The sequence below is a fragment of the Rhineura floridana genome, chromosome 4 (assembly GCF_030035675.1).
Source record: "Rhineura floridana isolate rRhiFlo1 chromosome 4, rRhiFlo1.hap2, whole genome shotgun sequence".
Taxonomy (NCBI): Eukaryota; Metazoa; Chordata; class Lepidosauria; order Squamata; family Rhineuridae; genus Rhineura; species Rhineura floridana.
The window spans coordinates 12,708,273-12,727,615 of record NC_084483.1 but is presented as its reverse complement, the minus strand read 5'-3'; the positions used below and the strand labels follow the sequence as shown (position 1 = coordinate 12,727,615).

The window sequence follows — 19,343 nt, the reverse complement described above, 5'->3', positions numbered from 1 at the left end:
ACTGCCGTCCTGAGTATATTAGAATGAATTGGGGGGGGGGGGTAAATGTCGGCAAGTTTGCCCAGATTTTGTACGTGCAAAAACTTATTCTTTGTTCATAATTGTAATATCTACAGGAGGATGGAGGGGGCTGTCCCCAATGTTTCACACAAAGCAATAGCTTTGTGTTTTTCTATCTCCTCGGTGCCAGAATATGTGTTCTTTTTATCTAAACAAGTGAGAACGTAGGAAGTTCCTTTTGCTTGGCAAAGCAGATGCTCTGCCACTGAGCTATGGCTACATGAACACTACAAAGCAGTCGATAGCTGTATCAAAATGTTGCTTGCATGGTTATAAGCTGGACTTGTTTACTATTGCTTCCTGATGCCTTGCAAATTGACAGAATTCCTTCCTTCTCAGCTCAGTTGTGTATTTTCCCTCTTCTTTCAGGTGGTTAGATTCCTCTCGGTCTCTTATGGAACAAGGTGTCCAGGAGGATGATCAGCTTTTGTTACGCTTCAAATACTATGCCTTCTTCGATTTGAATGCAAAAGTAAGTAACTGTTAAGAATTCATTTCTGTCACAGTTTATTGTGACTTACGACATGCCAAATAAAAAGCGACTGTAAGGATTTTACTAGGTTTTCTATTCATTCTCTGCCTCTTGGCAATCCACAGTCCTTAGTCGCCCATGTGTTCCACTCTGCCATTCCCATGTTTTGCATGTGCTAAGTAAACAAAATAATTAACTTAAGCAGCAGATCCATCACATAACAGTTTGCATAGTCCCTGTGATTTTACACAAGGAAACATCTCAGATTAACAGCACAGTCCTGTCTGTGTTTACTCAGAAGTAAGTCCCACTGTATTCAGAGCAGCTTATTCTAGGGGTAAATGTATGAAGGATTACAGTGTAAAGCAAGAACCTTGATGGTGACCACATTTAGCATTCCAAAACACAAGCATTCCATGTCAAAAGCTTTTAGTTGGATCTCCCTCCTCTATTGCTCTCCTAACTTCATTCGTGGCAGATTCCAACCAAAATTTGCTTGACTGTTCCTCTGCAAATGGAGCTTTATTACTGTTCCAGTACTTTGTTTTCAGTAATCTAACAGGAATCAATAAACTTATTTATTATGTTTATATCCCCACTTTTCCCCCAAAGAGATCAAGATGGCTTACATGGCTCTCCCCCTCCCATTTTATCCTCACAACAGCCCTGCGAAGTAGGTTAGACTGAGGGTCTGTGACTGGCCTAAGGTCACCCAGTGAGTTTCATGGCTGAATGGGGATTTGGTCTCCCAGGTCATAGTCCAACATTGTAACCACTGTACTACAGTAGCTCCGTAAGTTGCTCTAAGTGCTGTTTAATCAACCATCCTTAGATACCACAGTAACGTTACTAAAGGCATCAAAGGCCTATATATTACCTATATATTGCTTCTTGAATTGAGAGCTTTAAAAGTTTTATAAAAGAATCCTTTCGCCATACAAGGATATGATCTCCCTGTCCAGCTTCTCTACAACACTTGCTTCTGTAGTTTTGTCTACCTAAGACAAAGTCGCCTTGGGCTACTACTGGGAGAAAGGGCAGGATACAAATTGAATAAATACACAAATAAATAATAAATAAGAGTTTGATTCATGTAAAAATGTGAGCGTCATTTTTTCTTTTCTTTTTTCCCTTTTTTGCAATGAAGCAATTCCCTTATTTCACAAATATCCCCCATACATTGTTGATATTTTCCCCATTCATGTTTTAACTCTTGATTACTTCCAGCAGTATTGCATTTTTTTTCCAACCAAGTTCCTTTTCTGCATTCTACATTTGGTTGCTGAAAAATTCCTTTGCTTGTTCTGGTTCTTGCAAAACCGCTGAAACATATGCACCCCAATTCAGGAGGGGTGATCTAGACTGTCAGTGCAAAAGAGTGCTCCAGAGAGGAACCCGCCCCCCAGTACATAAGACTGGAGGATTTTGTTTCCAACCCAAGTATCCCCACATATAACTGTAAAAATGCACAAAAGCTACTGAAGCTTTCCTCTTTGAGAGTGTTTAGGAATAGTTGTGGGATGAGGAGTTTGTGTGTGCCCATGTAACTTTGATCCGCAAACTTAAAAACACTTTCCTACCCTCCAGAGATCTGACAAATGTAATTTGTGTCCCTTTTCATTTCTAAGATATTTTATTTGATCTTTTTTTTTCTAATCTAATAATTCCCTGACTCGATTTTTTCCCCTTCCCATAACAATCTGATTCTGTGGGTCATGTAATAAAACATTAGTACCTAACGAGGATTTCTTCTCCTCTCTCACACACGTACATACACATTGGGTGAGGTTATGGGGGAGAATTGAAAATTGTATCATGCCAAGACAATCGCTCCTTGGCCTAAGGAAAATATGGCTCTTTCCTAAAGACTTTTGGGCAGGGCCGGCACCAAAGGGTGGCCAGGTCAGGACCTGGCTGAGGGGCCCCTAAAGGGCCCCTTGTTAGGGTGGGAGAATAGCGGTTCTGCAATCTGTGGCAGGGTCCCTGCTGTGCATCGCAGGGACAGAGTTTCCAGGCCACCCGCCCGTTTGCTCGCTCCACCTACCTCTCTCCTGTGTTCTGCTGCTGCATGCGCAAGGCTGCCATCAACCAAGATGGCAGCAGAGGCTTCTTTAAGGGGCTAATGCCCCTACCGCCATATTGGTTGATGGCAGGCATGTGCGCGCAACTGCAGAACACAGGAGAGAGGTAGGTGGCAGGATCCGTGTGCCCAGGGCAGGCTGGTGCCCAAGGGCCCACTCATGCCTGGCGCCGGCTCTACTTTTTGGGTAAGATCTTGTTGATTGTATGCTGGAGGCACCTGCATAATCTGGAGAAAGTGGTGCTTCAAGGCCAAAGCTAGGACCTAGTAATTGGGACGGTTGGTTAGCTGTGGGAACACACATACACCATGGCGCTAGAACCCCCTGGGAAGTTCCACTAGAGAATCCTTCTGATTGGTTCTTAGGCTTCATCTTAGTTGCTATGTTTTTCCTTATAAAGTTAGCATCTGGTACTCCAGACCCTTCCTGACACCTTGCAGCACTGTGGGTGATGTGTTTCTTTGTTCCTGGTGGGGTCAATGCTCCTATGCTCTGCTGATATGTATCAGAGTTAGGATCAGTTAGCCTTCTTTGTTTTTTTCTCTTTTATACTTCCCTAATATATCCTTAATGATGCTTTCCAATTGTATCTGATGACAGGTGTTCTGGTTCTTTTTATGCTGCTATTCTTCATTAATTATTTTTAATAAAACATATTTCCTGGTGTCTACTCTTTTAAGCCAAGCCTGGTGCTAAATCCAGCACCTTGCCAGACTTGGCTAATTGCTACAGAGTAACCCGTTAGCTTGGCGTTCCAGGAATCCCCAAGTGTATACGTACATACATATTCATATAATATCTTGTGTATCACAACAAATACTGATATTATAAATATCAAAATACCATAGCTATAAGATATTATTAATTTACCACATAGAAAAACTGTTGCACTCATAAATATTTATATTCAATCTAATTTTCATGAAATCAAAGGATATATTTGTTGTCTCTCTTGTTTACCGTCTCAGCACGGTAAGTTCATGGATTACTGCTACCCTCTTACTGTTCATGGTGACCTATTTTTCCATTTTTGTGCCACAAGCATATGAGTTGTGCTGTTGACTTTTCCATTTCTTTTATTGATACAGGTATATTTTTTTCCTGCGTTTCCCACAATTGTCCTAGTGTTAGAACTGAATGATGTTGTTTGCAGGTTAAAGCTGAAGAAATCAAACTTGTGAAACGTGATGTGTTTTACTGCCAAGAAGATAGGGACACCCTATCTCAAAGCCCTAGTCATAGGAAAGTTATTTATCAGGTTACTCCTGTAACACGTGCTCTAACATGTGGCCAGCTTTCCAAACCAGCCTGTCAAGAGTTCTGTATTGCATTCCTTTTGCAGACAGTCTGAACAAGTATTCATAGTTTCTCTTGCCAAGGTAGTAACTTAGCTGGAGCAGAGGGAGGAATAATGTTGTTATCTTCTGCCGTTACCTCAGAGTCTTGGAGGTGAATTGTGACTGAGGTCACATCCACACCATACATTCAAAGCACATGGCTTCCCCCAAAGAATCTTGGGAACTGTCATTTTAGTTTGCCTGCTCACAGAGCTACAGCACCCATAAGTGTCTGGGATGGATGTGACCTGAAGGTTGAAAATATTTCCTATGGCAGCTCTAACTGCATAGGGAGCTGGCCATATCTTCAGCGTCCTAACTCCTAATCCTCTACTGCAGGGATGGGAAAACAGTGGCCCTCTGGGTATTGTTGGATGGCAGCTGCCATCATCCCTGACCATTGGTCATACAGGCTGGGGCTGATGAGAGTTGGAGGGCTGCCAACATTCAGAGGGCTGCAGGTTCCCCACTCCCGCTCAAGCGTTATACCACAAGGACACTCATCTCACCACATGATCAGTGCCTGCAGATTATCAGCTCCGTATGTGGTTAGTGACACCACCTGGACCATTTTTCAGGCCACAACCTTAGGGCACACAGTTATCTGTTTCACTTGTAATAACTGGCATAGATGGCCTGTTTGTGGCCTAGGAGCCACACGTGGCTTTCAAGCAGTGGCTCCTGCTGGGAGGAAGGGCAGGATATAAATCAAATAATAAATAAATAAAAATTTCAAGAAGGTGAGCAACATACTTATCTGCTAAGGAGACCAGTAGAGACTTGGGTTCGATAGAGGTTTAGGATATGAGTGAGTAGCCAACCTACGACATGAGTGCTGTAACGCAAGTGGAGGGTTTTGATGGCTCTTTTGAGCAGGAGCATGAAGGCCTGTTAGAGTCAGGACTGCCTCATCTGCCCAGCTGCTGCTGCTGCTTTCCAGCTTGAGCCCATGCACATTGTACATACCACACAATTCAGTGGCAGAGCGTTAGCTTTGCATGCAAGAGGTCCCAGCTTTGATCCACAACATTCAGAGTGGTCTGACTCAGTATAAGGCAGCTTCTATGTTCCTGTTTACTCTGAAGTGAGTCCCGATTAGTTCAACAGGGCTTGCTTCCTAGTAAATGTGCAGAGGATTACCACTTAAGGGCAGTGTGTTTTTATTGGGAAGGTGCTGTACTGTTTATCTATACCTTAAGGCAGGGTTGCTCAAAGGTTGGCCACTGCTAGCATATATGCCTTTGCCCACCTCTAATACAGCACATCATTGTTTCTCTTCTCTTGGCAGTATGATGCGGTGAGAATCAATCAGCTCTACGAACAAGCCCGATGGGCTATTCTGCTGGAAGAAATAGACTGCACAGAGGAAGAAACCTTCATCTTTGCTGCACTGCAAGTATGTACTTGATCCTGAAGTTGAAAAACCAGTTTTCCCATTTGGGTCAGGCAAGCACCTGCCAGAACATGAACACAATGAACTGAGCATAGATTGATTGTGCCATGTGAGGCCTTTCCTGTCCTTCCCCCCCACCCCACCCCCTCTTTCAGTTGTAATTAACTGGTTTGCTGTTTCAGACTGTATTTAGACCTTGTCAATAATTAACAGATGCCCAACTCTTTTATGGCAGCAGCTGTTAGTTAAACAATTCTAACTGCACAAAATGTGAGCAGTGTCTGTGAGCTTGTCCACACAGGAGCATTACATCGTACTAAAGATACTTTTTTTGCCTCTGTTTTCTATTTGCACCGTGCACAGTAAGGGCTCAATGCTAGCTGCAAACACGGTGTTTTCTGTTCATACTGAGGGAAGGATCAATCATGCAGTTTCCTACTGACCACTCTCTCTAATTTAACATTTCCACTCTTGCAGGTCACTTTATTTATTTATTTTATTTATTTAAAATATTTCTATCTTGGCAACTGAACATGCTCAGTTTGTTCATACCAGCTGCTGTAGGTTTCATTTGAAAAAAACCTGGAAGTGCGATTATTTGTATTTTCACTGGTACAATACAGCTGAAATTCAAATCTTTGTTTGTGCAGTGTAATGCTTTTGTGCATAAGTTAGGGGGGAAAGAAAAATAAGGCACTGTTTGCAGCAACATAAAAAAGGCCAGCAGAACAGAGAGCAGCCAGCAGTTGCTTGTCAGCCTACAGGAAATAGAATGAACAATGGGAAGAGGAGGCAGTGGGCATGGAGAGGGGAGCGATTGACACACCCACCTAAAAACATTGGAGCAAAGTGTCTGCAAACACTAGAGAAAGGAAGTGAAGACTTTTTTTCTTCCCTTTTCATATTATTAGTATGGATTTACAGGGGAGAAACTGCGTGATGGCTTCTGTTTGCCAGTAACATCATGTGAACCATGCAAATTAAAAGGAGATGTGTGTAGCACCAAACACACAGTAAACCACCTTGTAGATGAGCCTATTTTCCCACCCCACTCCAAAAATCAAAGTATTGTTATACCCTCCCTGCTTCCAAGTAATTGGAAATTTCAGAGGTAACGCTGCGGGGTTCCATTTCTTTTGGATGAGAGACTACTGAAGAGGCTTAGGGTATCTGCAATATTTTCTTTGTTTACAAGTATGCAAACAGTGTAGAGGTTGAAGCAAACAGGCACATCTATAGCAGGCAGCAGCTCTGCTATCCCCTGCATCAGATCCCCAGAGAGTAACTTGCACAGGCCTCATGTTCACCTCTCAAACTAACTGTTCCCCTCAGTCCCTGTTTTTTCAAACTGCTCTCTTTCTCTCAAATAAGTAAATAATAGCCCCCACCCCGCAGAGCGCTAGTCTCAGATGCCGCCGCTTGCAGGCAAATTGCTCTTTTGGAAAATAGGTTTGTTGACCTAATCTCTGAATCTCATTAGGTATCAATTTTGTCAAAACCGTAAGACACCCATTTACAGGATTCAGATGACCAAGCTGAACTGTACTTTGTTAGTATTAACTATATGTGGTGTATTGCAGCCTTGTCCAACCTTTGGGTCCTCAGATGATGCTGGACTACATTTCCCATCATTCCTGACCATTGGCCATGATGGCTGGGGCTGATTGGAGTTGTAGTCCAACAACATCTGGGGACCCAAAGGTTGGGAAAGGCTGGCATATTGCACATATAGGGTTGCAGCAGCCTAAAAGACCTGGGCAATTTTATTTTATGTTGTTTTATTTCTAAAGTGTCCACCTGGCACAAAAAAGAAAATCAGGATGGTGCTCAGTAAGCCTCTATTGGAAGGGAGTTCCATGATAAGGGATGCTACTACAGAAAAGGCCCGATCGCTAGTCAGTGTCCACTTTACCTTGGATGGCAAGAGACACAAAGCAAACCCTGGTTGAGGATGACTCATACTCTTGATCAGCAACATTTCTTCTTCTACACCACTTTTTCCCATAAAATCCTCTGTCCCAATGGCACAGTGAGAGAAGATGATGTACGCTCAATGCACAGGCTCTGATCAGATCTTCGGTTAAATGCATAGAGGTTTGGGGCAGATCCAGAACCTCCTGCCCATGTGTTCATATCTACTGATATCTTCCATGAATAAAAACTGGGGAAAGGAATCAAAGAAGAGAAAGGGGAAGGGAAACAGTGAGAGATGGGAAGGGCAAGCTGGGATAATGTAAGGTGGATGAGGAACCTGTGACCCTCCAAACTTTGCTGTAGTACAGCTCCCATCCTCCCTGATCATTGGCCATCCTGGCTGGGGTGAATAGTAGTTGGAGCCCAACACCAACTGGAGGGCCACAGATTCCCCATCCCTGCTGTAAGACCAACTGTCCGATGACAAAGAAATCTGGGAAGGAGAATTGTACTTGCAGACGAAGACACCATCACACACCTGCTTCTGGTTTAGCTGGACTGCCCTTTTCTCAGGCAGCATAGGCTACGAGCGTGTACAGGGGAGCAGAGGTGCAGTGTTGGAGAGGGAAGAGCTGTGCGTGTGTTACGTGCCCTGCCCTGTGCCCCCCTAAGCCAGTCGGCTGCCACAAGGTGCAATGACTGAAGTAAAATTCAACTGCCAGTCAACTGTCACCTTTTGAGTGGGGTGGGGTTGCCATCTTGCTATTTGCCTCAGGCAGCAAAATGTCCTGGGCTGGCTGTCCTCCTCACACACAGTGGCCGTGTAAGCCGCTCTTCAGCCCCGTGAGAGAGAACTGGGTGAGGAAGGAAGGCAAGCAAAAGCACAGATGCATACCTCCTCCTGTTTGTTTGTTTTGTTGTTGTTAAATTTATATTCTACTTAAGGCCAAAAAATAGAGAGCCAGTGTGGTGTAGAGGTTAAGGTGTTGGACTACGACCTGGAAGACCAGGGTTCGAATACACACAGAGCCATGAAGCTCACTGGGTGACCTTGGGCCAGTCACTGCCTCTCAGCCTCAGAGGAAGGCAATGGTGAACCATCTCTGAATACTGCTTACCATGAAACCCCTATTCATAGGGTTGCCATAAGTCGGAATGTTCTTGAAGGCAGTCCATTTCCATTTTTAAGGCCAAAATAGGCTTCTAAGCAGTTCACAAGATATGAAAAACAATTGCACAAAATTATTAAAATACATCATAATTGAAATGCCCAATATAACAATTCCTTCAAACGTTAACCTATAAACACCTGTAGTTAAAATATTCAGTAAAACAATCCCATTAAAACACAACAATTAAAATGGGAGACTCGTGTCAAACAGGAGACTCAGGTTTCCCGTTGCATTTTATTGTGGGAGACTTAGGACCTGGTCAAAAAATAGGACACATTTTTAAACTGCACTTTCAAAATGTTTTACTACCAGCTTATTACAAATGCCTCCTAGGCATGAAGTCACAAGTCTCCTCTAGTGTGCCTCTATATCTGTTTCTTGTCATCTTTCCTGTAGTATCACATCAGCAAGTTGACATTGTCATCAGGTTCACAGATTTTCACAACTGAAGCTGAAACAGATGAAGTGGAGGCAGCTCTTTCAAACCTTGAAGTCACTCTGGAAGGTGGAAAAACAGATAATATTTTGGTATGTCATGAACTTGACTCTAGGGGTCATAGAGTCAAGACAAGAAGTCAGGCGTAGGAGAGGGTTGTCACTTAAACATGTCTCAAACGACATCCGATGCGGCAGGTGTAGCCAACATGGTGCCCTCCAGATGATGTTGGACTACAACTCCCATCATCCCTGCCTGTTGGTTGTGCTGGCTGGGCTGATGGGAGCTGTAGTCCAACAACAGCTGTAAGGCTATATGTTGGCTATCCCTGCAGTAGGGGAATACACTACGACACTTGAGTAATTACATTCCACCTCTCCTATTGAAATCAGTGAGTTGCAATCAACGAAGTCCTACTCAGAGTAGACCTATGAAAATTAATCAACCTAAGCTAGCCATGTCTCTTAATGTCGGAAGGCAGAGCTGGGGTCCCAATCCCGGGGAGCTGGATCCCGGAGAGTTGGGAGAAGAGTATTCGGATGGATGGCAGAGGGAAGGGGGAGGAACTTCCCCCCTTTGGAGTGAAGACGAAACAGAGGAACTGCCAGTGATAAGGTCGCTTAGCAACGAGGAGCCTGAGCCCTCCCTGGACATTCTCACGCCTCCCCCTCTTTCAGGCTCAGAGCAAGAGGGGGAAGAGGGAGGGCTGCTCACAGCCGAAAAGCAGGGAGGCAGTTTACCATCAGCCCCTCCCCTATCCCCCATCCTGGAATCGGAAACTTCAGAAGAGGAGGGGGTGATGCTTCCCCCCTCACCGCGCACACGCAGACAGCTGAAAAGACAGGAGAGAAGGGGGGGAAGGCGGGCAGTACCTGAGGGGCAGTTAAGGAGGAGTGAAAGATTGCGCGCCCGTTTGGCCCCTTCTTAAAGAACAGGCGGGAAGAAGTCCCTTGCTCTGTCAACTTTCTCCCAATGCCGCAGGACCTGTATCCCTGTATTGATTCATGAGAAAACGCAGTCTTTGTTTGGACATTACCCTAATAAAACACGAATTAACTACAATCGTTGGTCTGGTTCCTGAGTCACATCCTGGGCCTGACACTTAACTTCAAATGGGTCTACTCTTAGTAGGACTAGCATTGGGTGGATTGTGTCCCAATGATTGACTCGGCTGAAGTTTTCCTAAAGAGAAACTTTTCTGTACTTTCGGGTGGAAGGAGCTTTTGGAAAGTCCCCATCTTCCAAATGTAAAAGGCCATCTGTTTGGTGACATGTTATTGAGCTGGGATTAAACTACTACAGGAGATGGTAAAAAAAGAAAGAAAGAAAGCTGATAAATATAATATGGACCATAATATGGAGTGATCAATATACAATGTAATAGTAAATAGCTAAATGTGTTTTGTACTAAAATAATTCTTGTTGGCCATAGGAAGATATCACGGACATACCAAAGCTTGCAGATAACCTCAAGTTATTTCGGTAAGTGTTTTCTTAAGCTTTTTATCGATTATTTTGCTTTCCTTAACTCGTAAAATTAAATGTACAATAACACTAATTAGCACTGAAAAGCTTTTCTGGCTATGACGTTTAAAAGATTGCCTCTGAAACAGAGAGTATTGCGATAGAACATTACAGTGTGCTAAATGCCATTAACCATATTACTAAAATAGCTTTCCTCAAGGAATGCGCTGTGAACTGAGGGTCCACGTGGTTAGACAAGGTTGTGCTTAAATCTTTTGAACTAGGCACAGTCTCACCTTATGTGCAGCACAGTTCTCTACAAGCTTACTCAGGAGTAGGTATTGCTGAGTTCAATGAGACGTACTCCCTACTTAGTGTGGTTAATCTGCATAACAACGTCCCCCATCCCATCTTAAGACTGTTAGTAAGACAGGAAACTGCCTTGTACCAAATCAGGCCATGGGTCCATCTAGCTCAATATTGTCTATGCCGACTGGCAGCAGCTCTCTGGGGTTGAAGATGGAGGTCTCTACCTGCCCTAGCTGGGATGCCCAGGGTTGAACCTGGGACTTTTGCATACAAAACAGATGATCTTCCACAGACCTATAGCCCTTACCAAGTACAACAAATTGCAAACAGAGGGTTTTCTTCATGCCAAAAACATTTTTTCTCTTCCTGTTCATTTTTATTAATTTGTTTTTTGCTTAACATCCATGTGGAAGAAGAGACCAGGAGAATACAAAGGCTTGCTTGCTAATTTATGATTTTTAGTTGATCCTAATAAAATGATAATGCTACTGTTGCTGTTTTGGATTTTTTTTTTCTCCCCCTAATAGATCAGCAATTTTTGTCTACGTGCTTCTAGGTATATCGCTAAATGAGTATGAACTACAGGTTGGTGCAGACAAAGAATCTGCCTGTATTATTATCAGTTGTACATGTTGACAATCAAACTGAACATTCCAGAGACTTGGAGAAAGCTCTGCTATTGGTTGCCTTATTTGCACTGGCAAGTTCCTAGCCTTTTTCTGCCGCTGAAGTGACTGATTTCAAACGTTCACCTCTATGGAAAGCTAAGATAAAAGAACTAACAGCTTTGAACTCTATTGGGTATTTGGTTTTGCTAATCAGTCATGACATTTGCCTCAGAAATGAAGTGGTTACTTCAAAGGGAATTTTATTATTTTTAAACATCTAAAAAGATAATTTCAATTCATATGCAAGTGACTAAGAACAAGACTGATATTTTCAAGATTATGTGTCTGCTTTGAACATCAATCTGTTCCTTACATGTCAGAGCAACATCCCCAAGGGCTTTTGTGAGCTCCTTCGCAGGCGACAGGCTTTGGAGACCCATTCCCAGAAGATTACCCGACCCGACCCCATACCACTGAAGAGGCTACCTGAAAACATAAGAAGTTTTTAATAAGAATTTGAGAAGTGATCTTTGGAATGTAAGAAACTAGAGATAGAAAAAAGAAAGTGGAGTCCTAGTGTGCATGCACCATACTTTTGCAAGCACCTGTGAATCACAGCCAATGGTAATTTTGTTAGTAATTGTTCCTTTGTCATATTATTCAGTGCAGCTTTTTTCCCATTCTGAAATGGACTTGGTTTTGGTCTACAAGCTACATGTTGTTCTGCCACACGCAACACCCTCCACTAACTGCAGTGCCCTGTTTGTGGCAAGGGAGACACTGCTGCTCAGAATTGTTCCCCCATCAGGAAAAGCCTCCCTGGAAATAATCATTAAAAAATTAAGGCTGATATAGGGCTGTGTGGTACTTTGGAAAAGAAAATAATGGCCCACAGACTGGAAGCGTTCAATATACATCCCAATTCCAAAGAAAGGGGATCCCAGCGAATGCAGTAATTACCGAACTATTGCCTTAATATCCCATGCAAGTAAAGTAATGCTCAAGATTCTACAACAAAGGCTCTTACCATATATGGAGTGAGAAATGCCAGACGTCCAAACTGGATTTAGAAAGGGAAGAGGTACCAGAGATCATATTGCAAACATACGTTGGATGATGGAACGGACCAAGGAATTTCAGAAGAAAATCACCCTGTGCTTTATAGATTACAGCAAAGCCTTTGATTGTGTAGATTATGAAAAACTATGGAATACTTTAAAAGAAATGGGGGTGCCACAGCATCTGATTGTCCTGATGCGCAACCTATACTCTGCACAAGAGGCTACTGTAAGGACAGAACATGGAGAAACCGACTGGCTCCCAATTAGAAAGGGTGTGAGACGGGTGTATTTTATCACCCTATTTGTTTAATCTATACGCAGAACATATCACACGGAAAGCAGGATTGCGCCAAGATGGAAGAGGTGTGAAAACTGGAGGGAAAAATATCAATAATTTTAGATATGCAGACGATACCATACTACTAGCAGAAACCAGTAATGATTTGAAACGAATGCTGATGAAAGTTAAAGAGGAAAGCACAAAAGTAGGACTACAGCTGAACGTCAAAAAGACTAAAAGTAATGACAACAGAAGGTTTATGTAACTTTAAAGTTGACAATGAGGACATTGAACTTGTCAAGGATGATCAATACCTCGGCACAGTCATTAAGCAAAATGGAGACAATAGTCAAGAAATCAGAAGAAGGCTAGGACTGCGGAGGGCAGCTATGAGAGAACTAGAAAAGGTCCTCAAATGCAAAGATGTATCACTGAACACTCAAGTCAGGATCATTCAGACCATGGTATTCCCGATCTCTATGTATGGATGTGAAAGTTGGACAGTGAAAAAAGCGGATAAGAGAAAAATCAACTCATTTGAAATGTGGTGTTGGAGGAGAGCTTTGCAGATACCATGGACTGCGAAAAAGACAAATAATTGGGTGTCAGAACAAATTAAACCAGAACTGACACTAGAAGCTAAAATGATGAAACTGAGGTTATCATACTTTGGACACATCATGAGAAGACGTGATTCACTAGAAAAGACAATAATGCTGGGGAAAAAAGAAAAGAGTAGAAAAAGAGGAAGGCCAAACAAGAGATGAATTGATTCCATAAAGGAAGCCACAGACCTGATCTTACAAGATCTGAACAGGATGGTTCATGACAGATGCTCTTGGAGGTCACTGATTCATAGCGTTACCATAAGTCCCTATGTACTAGTTGCTGTATTGTTGCATTTAGGGTTCTGACCGTGTTTCTATCTCCTTTTGCTTTTGCTTTCCTTCTCTCTTTAACCATTTTAAGAGTTTCTTCAGTCATTCATTGCAGTCTTTCTCTCTTTTTAACTAGAGGTATTGTCTTTTTGCATTCTTCCCTGATAATGTCTCTGACTTCACTCCATAGTTCTTCTGGTTCTCTGTCAACTAAGTTTAAAGCCTCAAACCTGCTTCTTATTTTATCTTTTTATGCTCCTGGGATGTTATTTAAATTGTATTTTGGCATTATGATTGCTTCGTTGTTGTTCTTTAGCTTTACTCTGATTTTCAATATTACTAGTTCATGATCTGTACCGCAGTCTGCTCCTGGTCTTGTTTTCGCAGAAAGTATGGAACTTCTCCATCTTCTGCTACCAATTATATAATCAATTTGATTCCTATATTGACCATTTGGTGATGTCCACATGTACAGTCATCTTTTCGTTTGTTCAAAAAATGTGTTTGCAAGAAACAAATTATTGGCTTCACAGAATTCAATAAGTCTTTCTCCTGCTTCATTTCTGTCTCCTAGGCCCCATTTCCCCACAATTCCTAATTCTTCTCTGTTCTCTGCTTTTGCATTCCAATCCCGCATGATTATCAGCACATCTTGTTTTGATATGTGATCAATCCCTTCCTGTACTTCTGCGTAAAATCTCTCCGATTCCTCTTCTTCTGCGTTTGCCGTCGGACCATAGACCTGGATGATGGTTATGTTGATAGGTTTCCCGTTTAATCTCATTGATATCACTCGCTCAGACCTTGCGTTGTAGCTCCTAATTGCTTTTGCTACATCACTTCTCACTATTAAAGCAACCCCGCTTCTTCTTGATTTCTCATTTCCTGCATAAAGTATTTTGTAGTTGCCTGATTGAAAATGTCCCATTCCCGTCCATTTTAATTCACTCACACCAAGTATTGGAATGTTGATACGCTCCATTTCTTGCTTGACAATTTCTAACTTTCCCTGGTTCATGCTTCCCACATTCCATGTTCCTGTTGTGTGCGTCGTACAACTCCGGACTCTCCTTTCGCATCTGTGCGCATCAGCCTCTGTTGTTATTACAAAACTCTCAAGAGTGTAGTATCATTAGTAGAAATCCACCAGCCATGGAAACTGGCTGTGTGGTTTGCAGTAGCGGCAGATGTGGTAGAGCAGAGCCATGAAGCTGCCCTCCTGACGCTGGTGTCACTGCTGATTACCTGGATGGGGTGCGGTGGTAGCGAGTTCAGGGCCACACGGGTACACCCGTGGGAATGCCAGTCCATTACTCCTGCTGGCGCACCCACACAATCCCAGTCCCATCCAAGTAAACAGTAACAATCCTGGAGAGGAGACACAGACGAGTACTGGTGGTTTGGCAAACGGTAAGTGACCCTGTCTTTTAATCAGTACTGTTGATCCATAGTTGTGCCAGGAGGATCATTTTGAGGTGTAAAGTAATTGTTACATTACAAAATTAATTGGACCTTTACTCTTGGAAACTATTTGTTTACTTACCTCTCTCCCCTCCCCCAAAGATCTCTCTCTCTCTCGTGATACTGTCTGCAAATTGTTGTTAGTGTTCTGTTTTTGTTTTTATCCTCACATTCCTTCTCGTGTACGGGGCTTGCAACTTTCAGCTTTAAGTGGATTGTATCCATCTTGTATTTTACTGTAATAATCTTGAAAATGAATAAGGAACCATTTTAAGAATAAAAATAAAATTAATTGGATTTTGTTCCGAACTGTAAGCATATTTGTGTCTCTCGGTTAAAGCAGCTGAAACAACTGAGAAAATCTCCTATGATACCCGCAAGAGCTTCCCAAATATCCTGGGGAATAAACTCTGCCCGAGGTATTGGTGAGCAGCAAAGAGCTGACGCAGTTGTTTGTGACTTGCAGATCCAAAAAGCTGGCACTGAAAACCTTCAAGCAATATTGGTTTGTCTTCAAAGATACATCAGTGTCTTACTTTAAAAACAAGGAAGCTGAACATGGAGAACCCATTGAGAAGCTCAACCTAAGAGGTAAAGGGTGGTATTTCCAGGTTACATTTATGAAGAGCAACACCTGGTGGACTCTGGCACAATGCAGTATCCACCTTTGCTCTTTACCTTTGATGTACGCTGTGTTCCTTTTGGCACCTGCTTAAATCTTTTTTGTTTAGGCAAGCCTATCCAGACACAACGATATTGATCTGTTTTAATCTTTTAGTAGCTGTTTTAATTGTTTTAAATTGTTTTTAACTGTTTCAGTGATAATTGTACTGTTTTGTAAACCACTTAGAGGTCTTTTATATTCAAGCAGTATACAAATTTTGTTAAATAAAGATGTGTTACTCTGCTATTTTCTGAATCGCCGCTTTTACTTTAGCATTAGCTATTGCCAAATGAACAGAGGCTTGTGATCTTTGTGATAATGATGACCGTGTAGTCTGCTTAATATGACATGCTCTGTGGGCTCCCTATTCCAAGGCAAAATTGGACAAGCTGACCCTAAGCTCTGTGGCACTGCAATTCTAGTACTATCTCCAGTGTAATTCTAATGGTGTGTATTCCTACACATACCATTATCTTGGAAGACAATCCACAGTCACGAGGGATTGCCAATGAATGAATGATGCTGAAGGACTTTAAGCAAATGAATTTCAGTATTTCTGAACTCAGTGTTCTGATAATAGATATGGGATGAAATTCTTCCCTGCCCTCTTAGTAATGTAATATTTAATAACTTGGATATTTGAAATTGTTTTATTTTTTGTTTTATATCCTGGTGTTTTTTTTTTATCCTCTTCTAGTTGCCTTTCAAGTTTTCCTATTATAGCTCATCCTTAAAAGTAGACAAATCATAACCTCACTTATGGCTTCTTATCTGTTCTGTCAATCAGGATGTGAAATTGTTCCAGATGTAAGTGTGTCGGGGAAAAAATATGGAATTAAGTTACTCATCCCTGTCGCTGATGGAATGAACGAAGTGCACTTGAGATGCGATAATGTGAGTAGCAAAATAGCCAACTGATTCCATAGGAGGGCTTAATGTGCTTTGTGTGCATTGCAGGGATGCTTGGGAAGTCTAATTAAGGTCTAGGAACCTGGCTGGCATTGCAAAGCATTTGAAACAACTGCAGAGCATAAATACTGCCAGTGAGATGTCACATATGTATGTATGAATGTATCTGGCTTTTAGTTGTTGTTGCTTTTGAAAAATCTTAAGATTTTGTTGTGTTCGTGTTTCGTAAATTGTGTTCTTTTATTTCTTATATTTTTCATTTGTGTGCACTCTTTGTAAGCCGCCTTGGGGGGCTTTTAGGCTAAAAGGCGGCATAGAAATAAACCATGACATAACATATGCACAAAAATACAGTTTGTGCAATGAATAAAGTAACAATACAGTAGAAATATCAATGAAACAGACTGTAGGTTGAGTTCCATGTATCAGGAGTGGCTTGCCTGGTGTGGCGGAGCTGCAGCAATACTCTCCTGGCAGGTTGCCCACACAGCGTCAACCTCACCACTGCCTTGCCTCTCCCTCTCCCAATAAACGGCAGCAAATCCGGTGCTGAGAGGCCCACCTGGTGAACCGTTCTTGCCATGTATAGCCCTTGATTTACATTACCTCAGAACACAGGGTCAGACTGTGTGGAGAGATATTTATGGAGAGGCCAGTGTAAGAAGGGAATTAGTACAGTGTCTGGGTGAAACTGTCGGATGGAGAACATCTAGAGTTCACAAGCCCCTCAGTACTAACCTCAGCCTTATCTGTTCAAAACATTCTGCATTCCCCAGGCTTGGAGACATCAAACCTTTGCCCCCTATGTGCCTCACAAGTGAAGAAGAAAACATTTTAAGCTTCACAAATGTGAAAAGCAGGGAGCTGTTTGCCCTTTTGCAGCAGACTACCCTGCGCAGCAGACTAGAGCCTTATGCAAAAAAAACCCCAGGTTCATTCCCTGGAAAAAATCCCTGTCTGAAAATGTATGGTAGGCCAGCTGTACTAAATGAGCCATTGGCCTAATCCGGCAGACTCTTCTGCTGGAACTTCCAGCAGGCTCCTCTTGTGTTCTTAAAACATAAATGCATCACCAATGTTTTTAATAGGGCATGGGAGGGCAATTTTTGTCAGGATTTCAGCATGCAGGGAGGAGAGGTTTAACCATTCCTCCCCCTCCCCACATTAATGACAACAGAGAGACAGAGAGCTGTTACTAGTTCCAAAGGGAAACCTCCATTTATCTAAATTGCAGTGTGTTGGATTTCTTGATTGCAGGAATACTGAGCTCCCCAGGTAAAGGCCTCCTAAATATGCAAACCAGATGTGCTTTTCAGCTGTATCTTTTGAGGCACAGCTTGAGAATTAACTCTTGGGATGAGAATGGTTTGCCCAGCCATCATCTAGCCCAGCCTTTCCCAACCAGTGTGCCTCCAGATGCTGTTGGACCACAGTTCCCATCTTTCCTGACCATTGGCAATGCTGGCTGAGGCTGATGGGAGTTGTGGTCCAACAACATCTGGAGGCACACTGGTTGGGAAAGGCTGATCTAGCCTGATGCTTCTGCAAGGCTGATTGTCCAGCCTTCCTCACCCATCCACCATCCCAGATTTACTGTAGAATAGATAATCAATAATTCCCCCTACTATACCAAGCAGTAACTACACCAACAATGCACAAGTTCAGGTACCCTCCAGTGCATAAGGATGACATCCACAAACTTGACTAAGATGAGCACTGCTGGATCAGACCAAGTGCCCACATTAGTCCAGCATCCTGCTTTCCACAGCAGCCAACCAGGTAACTTTTGGATGTGAACAACCAGAAGACAATGTCCCCCTTCCACTCTGGTTCCGTAGCAACTGGTATTCATTCAGCCTCTGAATCTGGGGAATGATACATGTACCCATTAATAACTGATCCTCCTTGAATCAGTCTAATCTTTTAAAGCCACCTGAACTAAGCCAGGCAAAGCCTAACTCCACTCTGGTACTTTCAGATTTGGGGCCTGTGCTTCTAAGCTAGGGTTGGGACCCATTGGTTTGAAAGCATTCCATTGACCTAACAGGCTGGTATCAATGCAAGTTCGTTCTTTGTCCGCTAGCTGCTGTTTTTTACCTATCTGGTTTTTCCCTCACAAAGATTTGATATTGATATTGATATTAATATCAATATTTTGAAAGGATATATTGATGTTTTGAAAGGAAACATCAATAAAATTATTTGTAATGCTGATATTTTAGAGGCTTTTTTAAAAGAAAAATCTGTTTCCAGAAATAGCCACAGAAAATGACTGCATAAAAATCTGATCTGCAGTGATAGAAAATGTGAATTGATGGAAAATTTGGTACTAAATCCAAATTGGGTGAAATTCTAGCTCATCCCTAGTCTAACCAATAAAGGGGTTGGTAACATGATGCCATCCAGGTGTTGTGGACTACAACCCCCATCATTCTTTACCATTGGAGGGCACCACATTGTCTGCCCTGGATTCAATGACTGTGACTTCAAAAAGCAAACAAACTGTGATGCAAGAATTATTTGCAAAAGTTCTTTCTTCATGGAGCTCTGTGGCTGTTCATTGCAGGAAAATCAGTATGCCAGGTGGATGGCTGCTTGCGTTTTGGCTTCTAAAGGAAAAACAATGGCTGACAGCTCTTACCATGCGGAGGTCCATAACATCCTGTCATTCTTAAAAATGAAAAGCAGAACTGCTGCTCCCCAGGAAGTTTCTGATGTGGAAAGCATGGATATTAAACCAGAGTGTTTTATCTCGCCACGATATGCAAAGAAATACAAGTCTAAGCAGGTAATTGGGGTGGGGCGGGGGGTTGGCAGAGGAAAATAACAGCTGGATCTTGGGCA

The 19,343-nt window shown here is 42.5% G+C and overlaps 1 protein-coding gene across 2 annotated transcripts in view; it reads left to right on the top strand.

The window, feature by feature from the left end:
• FERMT1 (FERM domain containing kindlin 1) overlaps positions 1 to 19,343 on the top strand; it is a 45,140-nt gene that overhangs the window by 16,502 nt on the left and 9,295 nt on the right. For both annotated transcript variants that reach the window (XM_061622521.1, XM_061622520.1), the window contains exons 6-12: positions 430 to 532; positions 5,239 to 5,346; positions 8,826 to 8,957; positions 10,298 to 10,347; positions 15,393 to 15,517; positions 16,378 to 16,484; positions 19,066 to 19,287. In XM_061622521.1, coding sequence (XP_061478505.1) covers positions 430 to 532; positions 5,239 to 5,346; positions 8,826 to 8,957; positions 10,298 to 10,347; positions 15,393 to 15,517; positions 16,378 to 16,484; positions 19,066 to 19,287 — 847 coding nt within the window. The remainder of the gene's footprint in view (positions 1 to 429; positions 533 to 5,238; positions 5,347 to 8,825; positions 8,958 to 10,297; positions 10,348 to 15,392; positions 15,518 to 16,377; positions 16,485 to 19,065; positions 19,288 to 19,343) is intronic.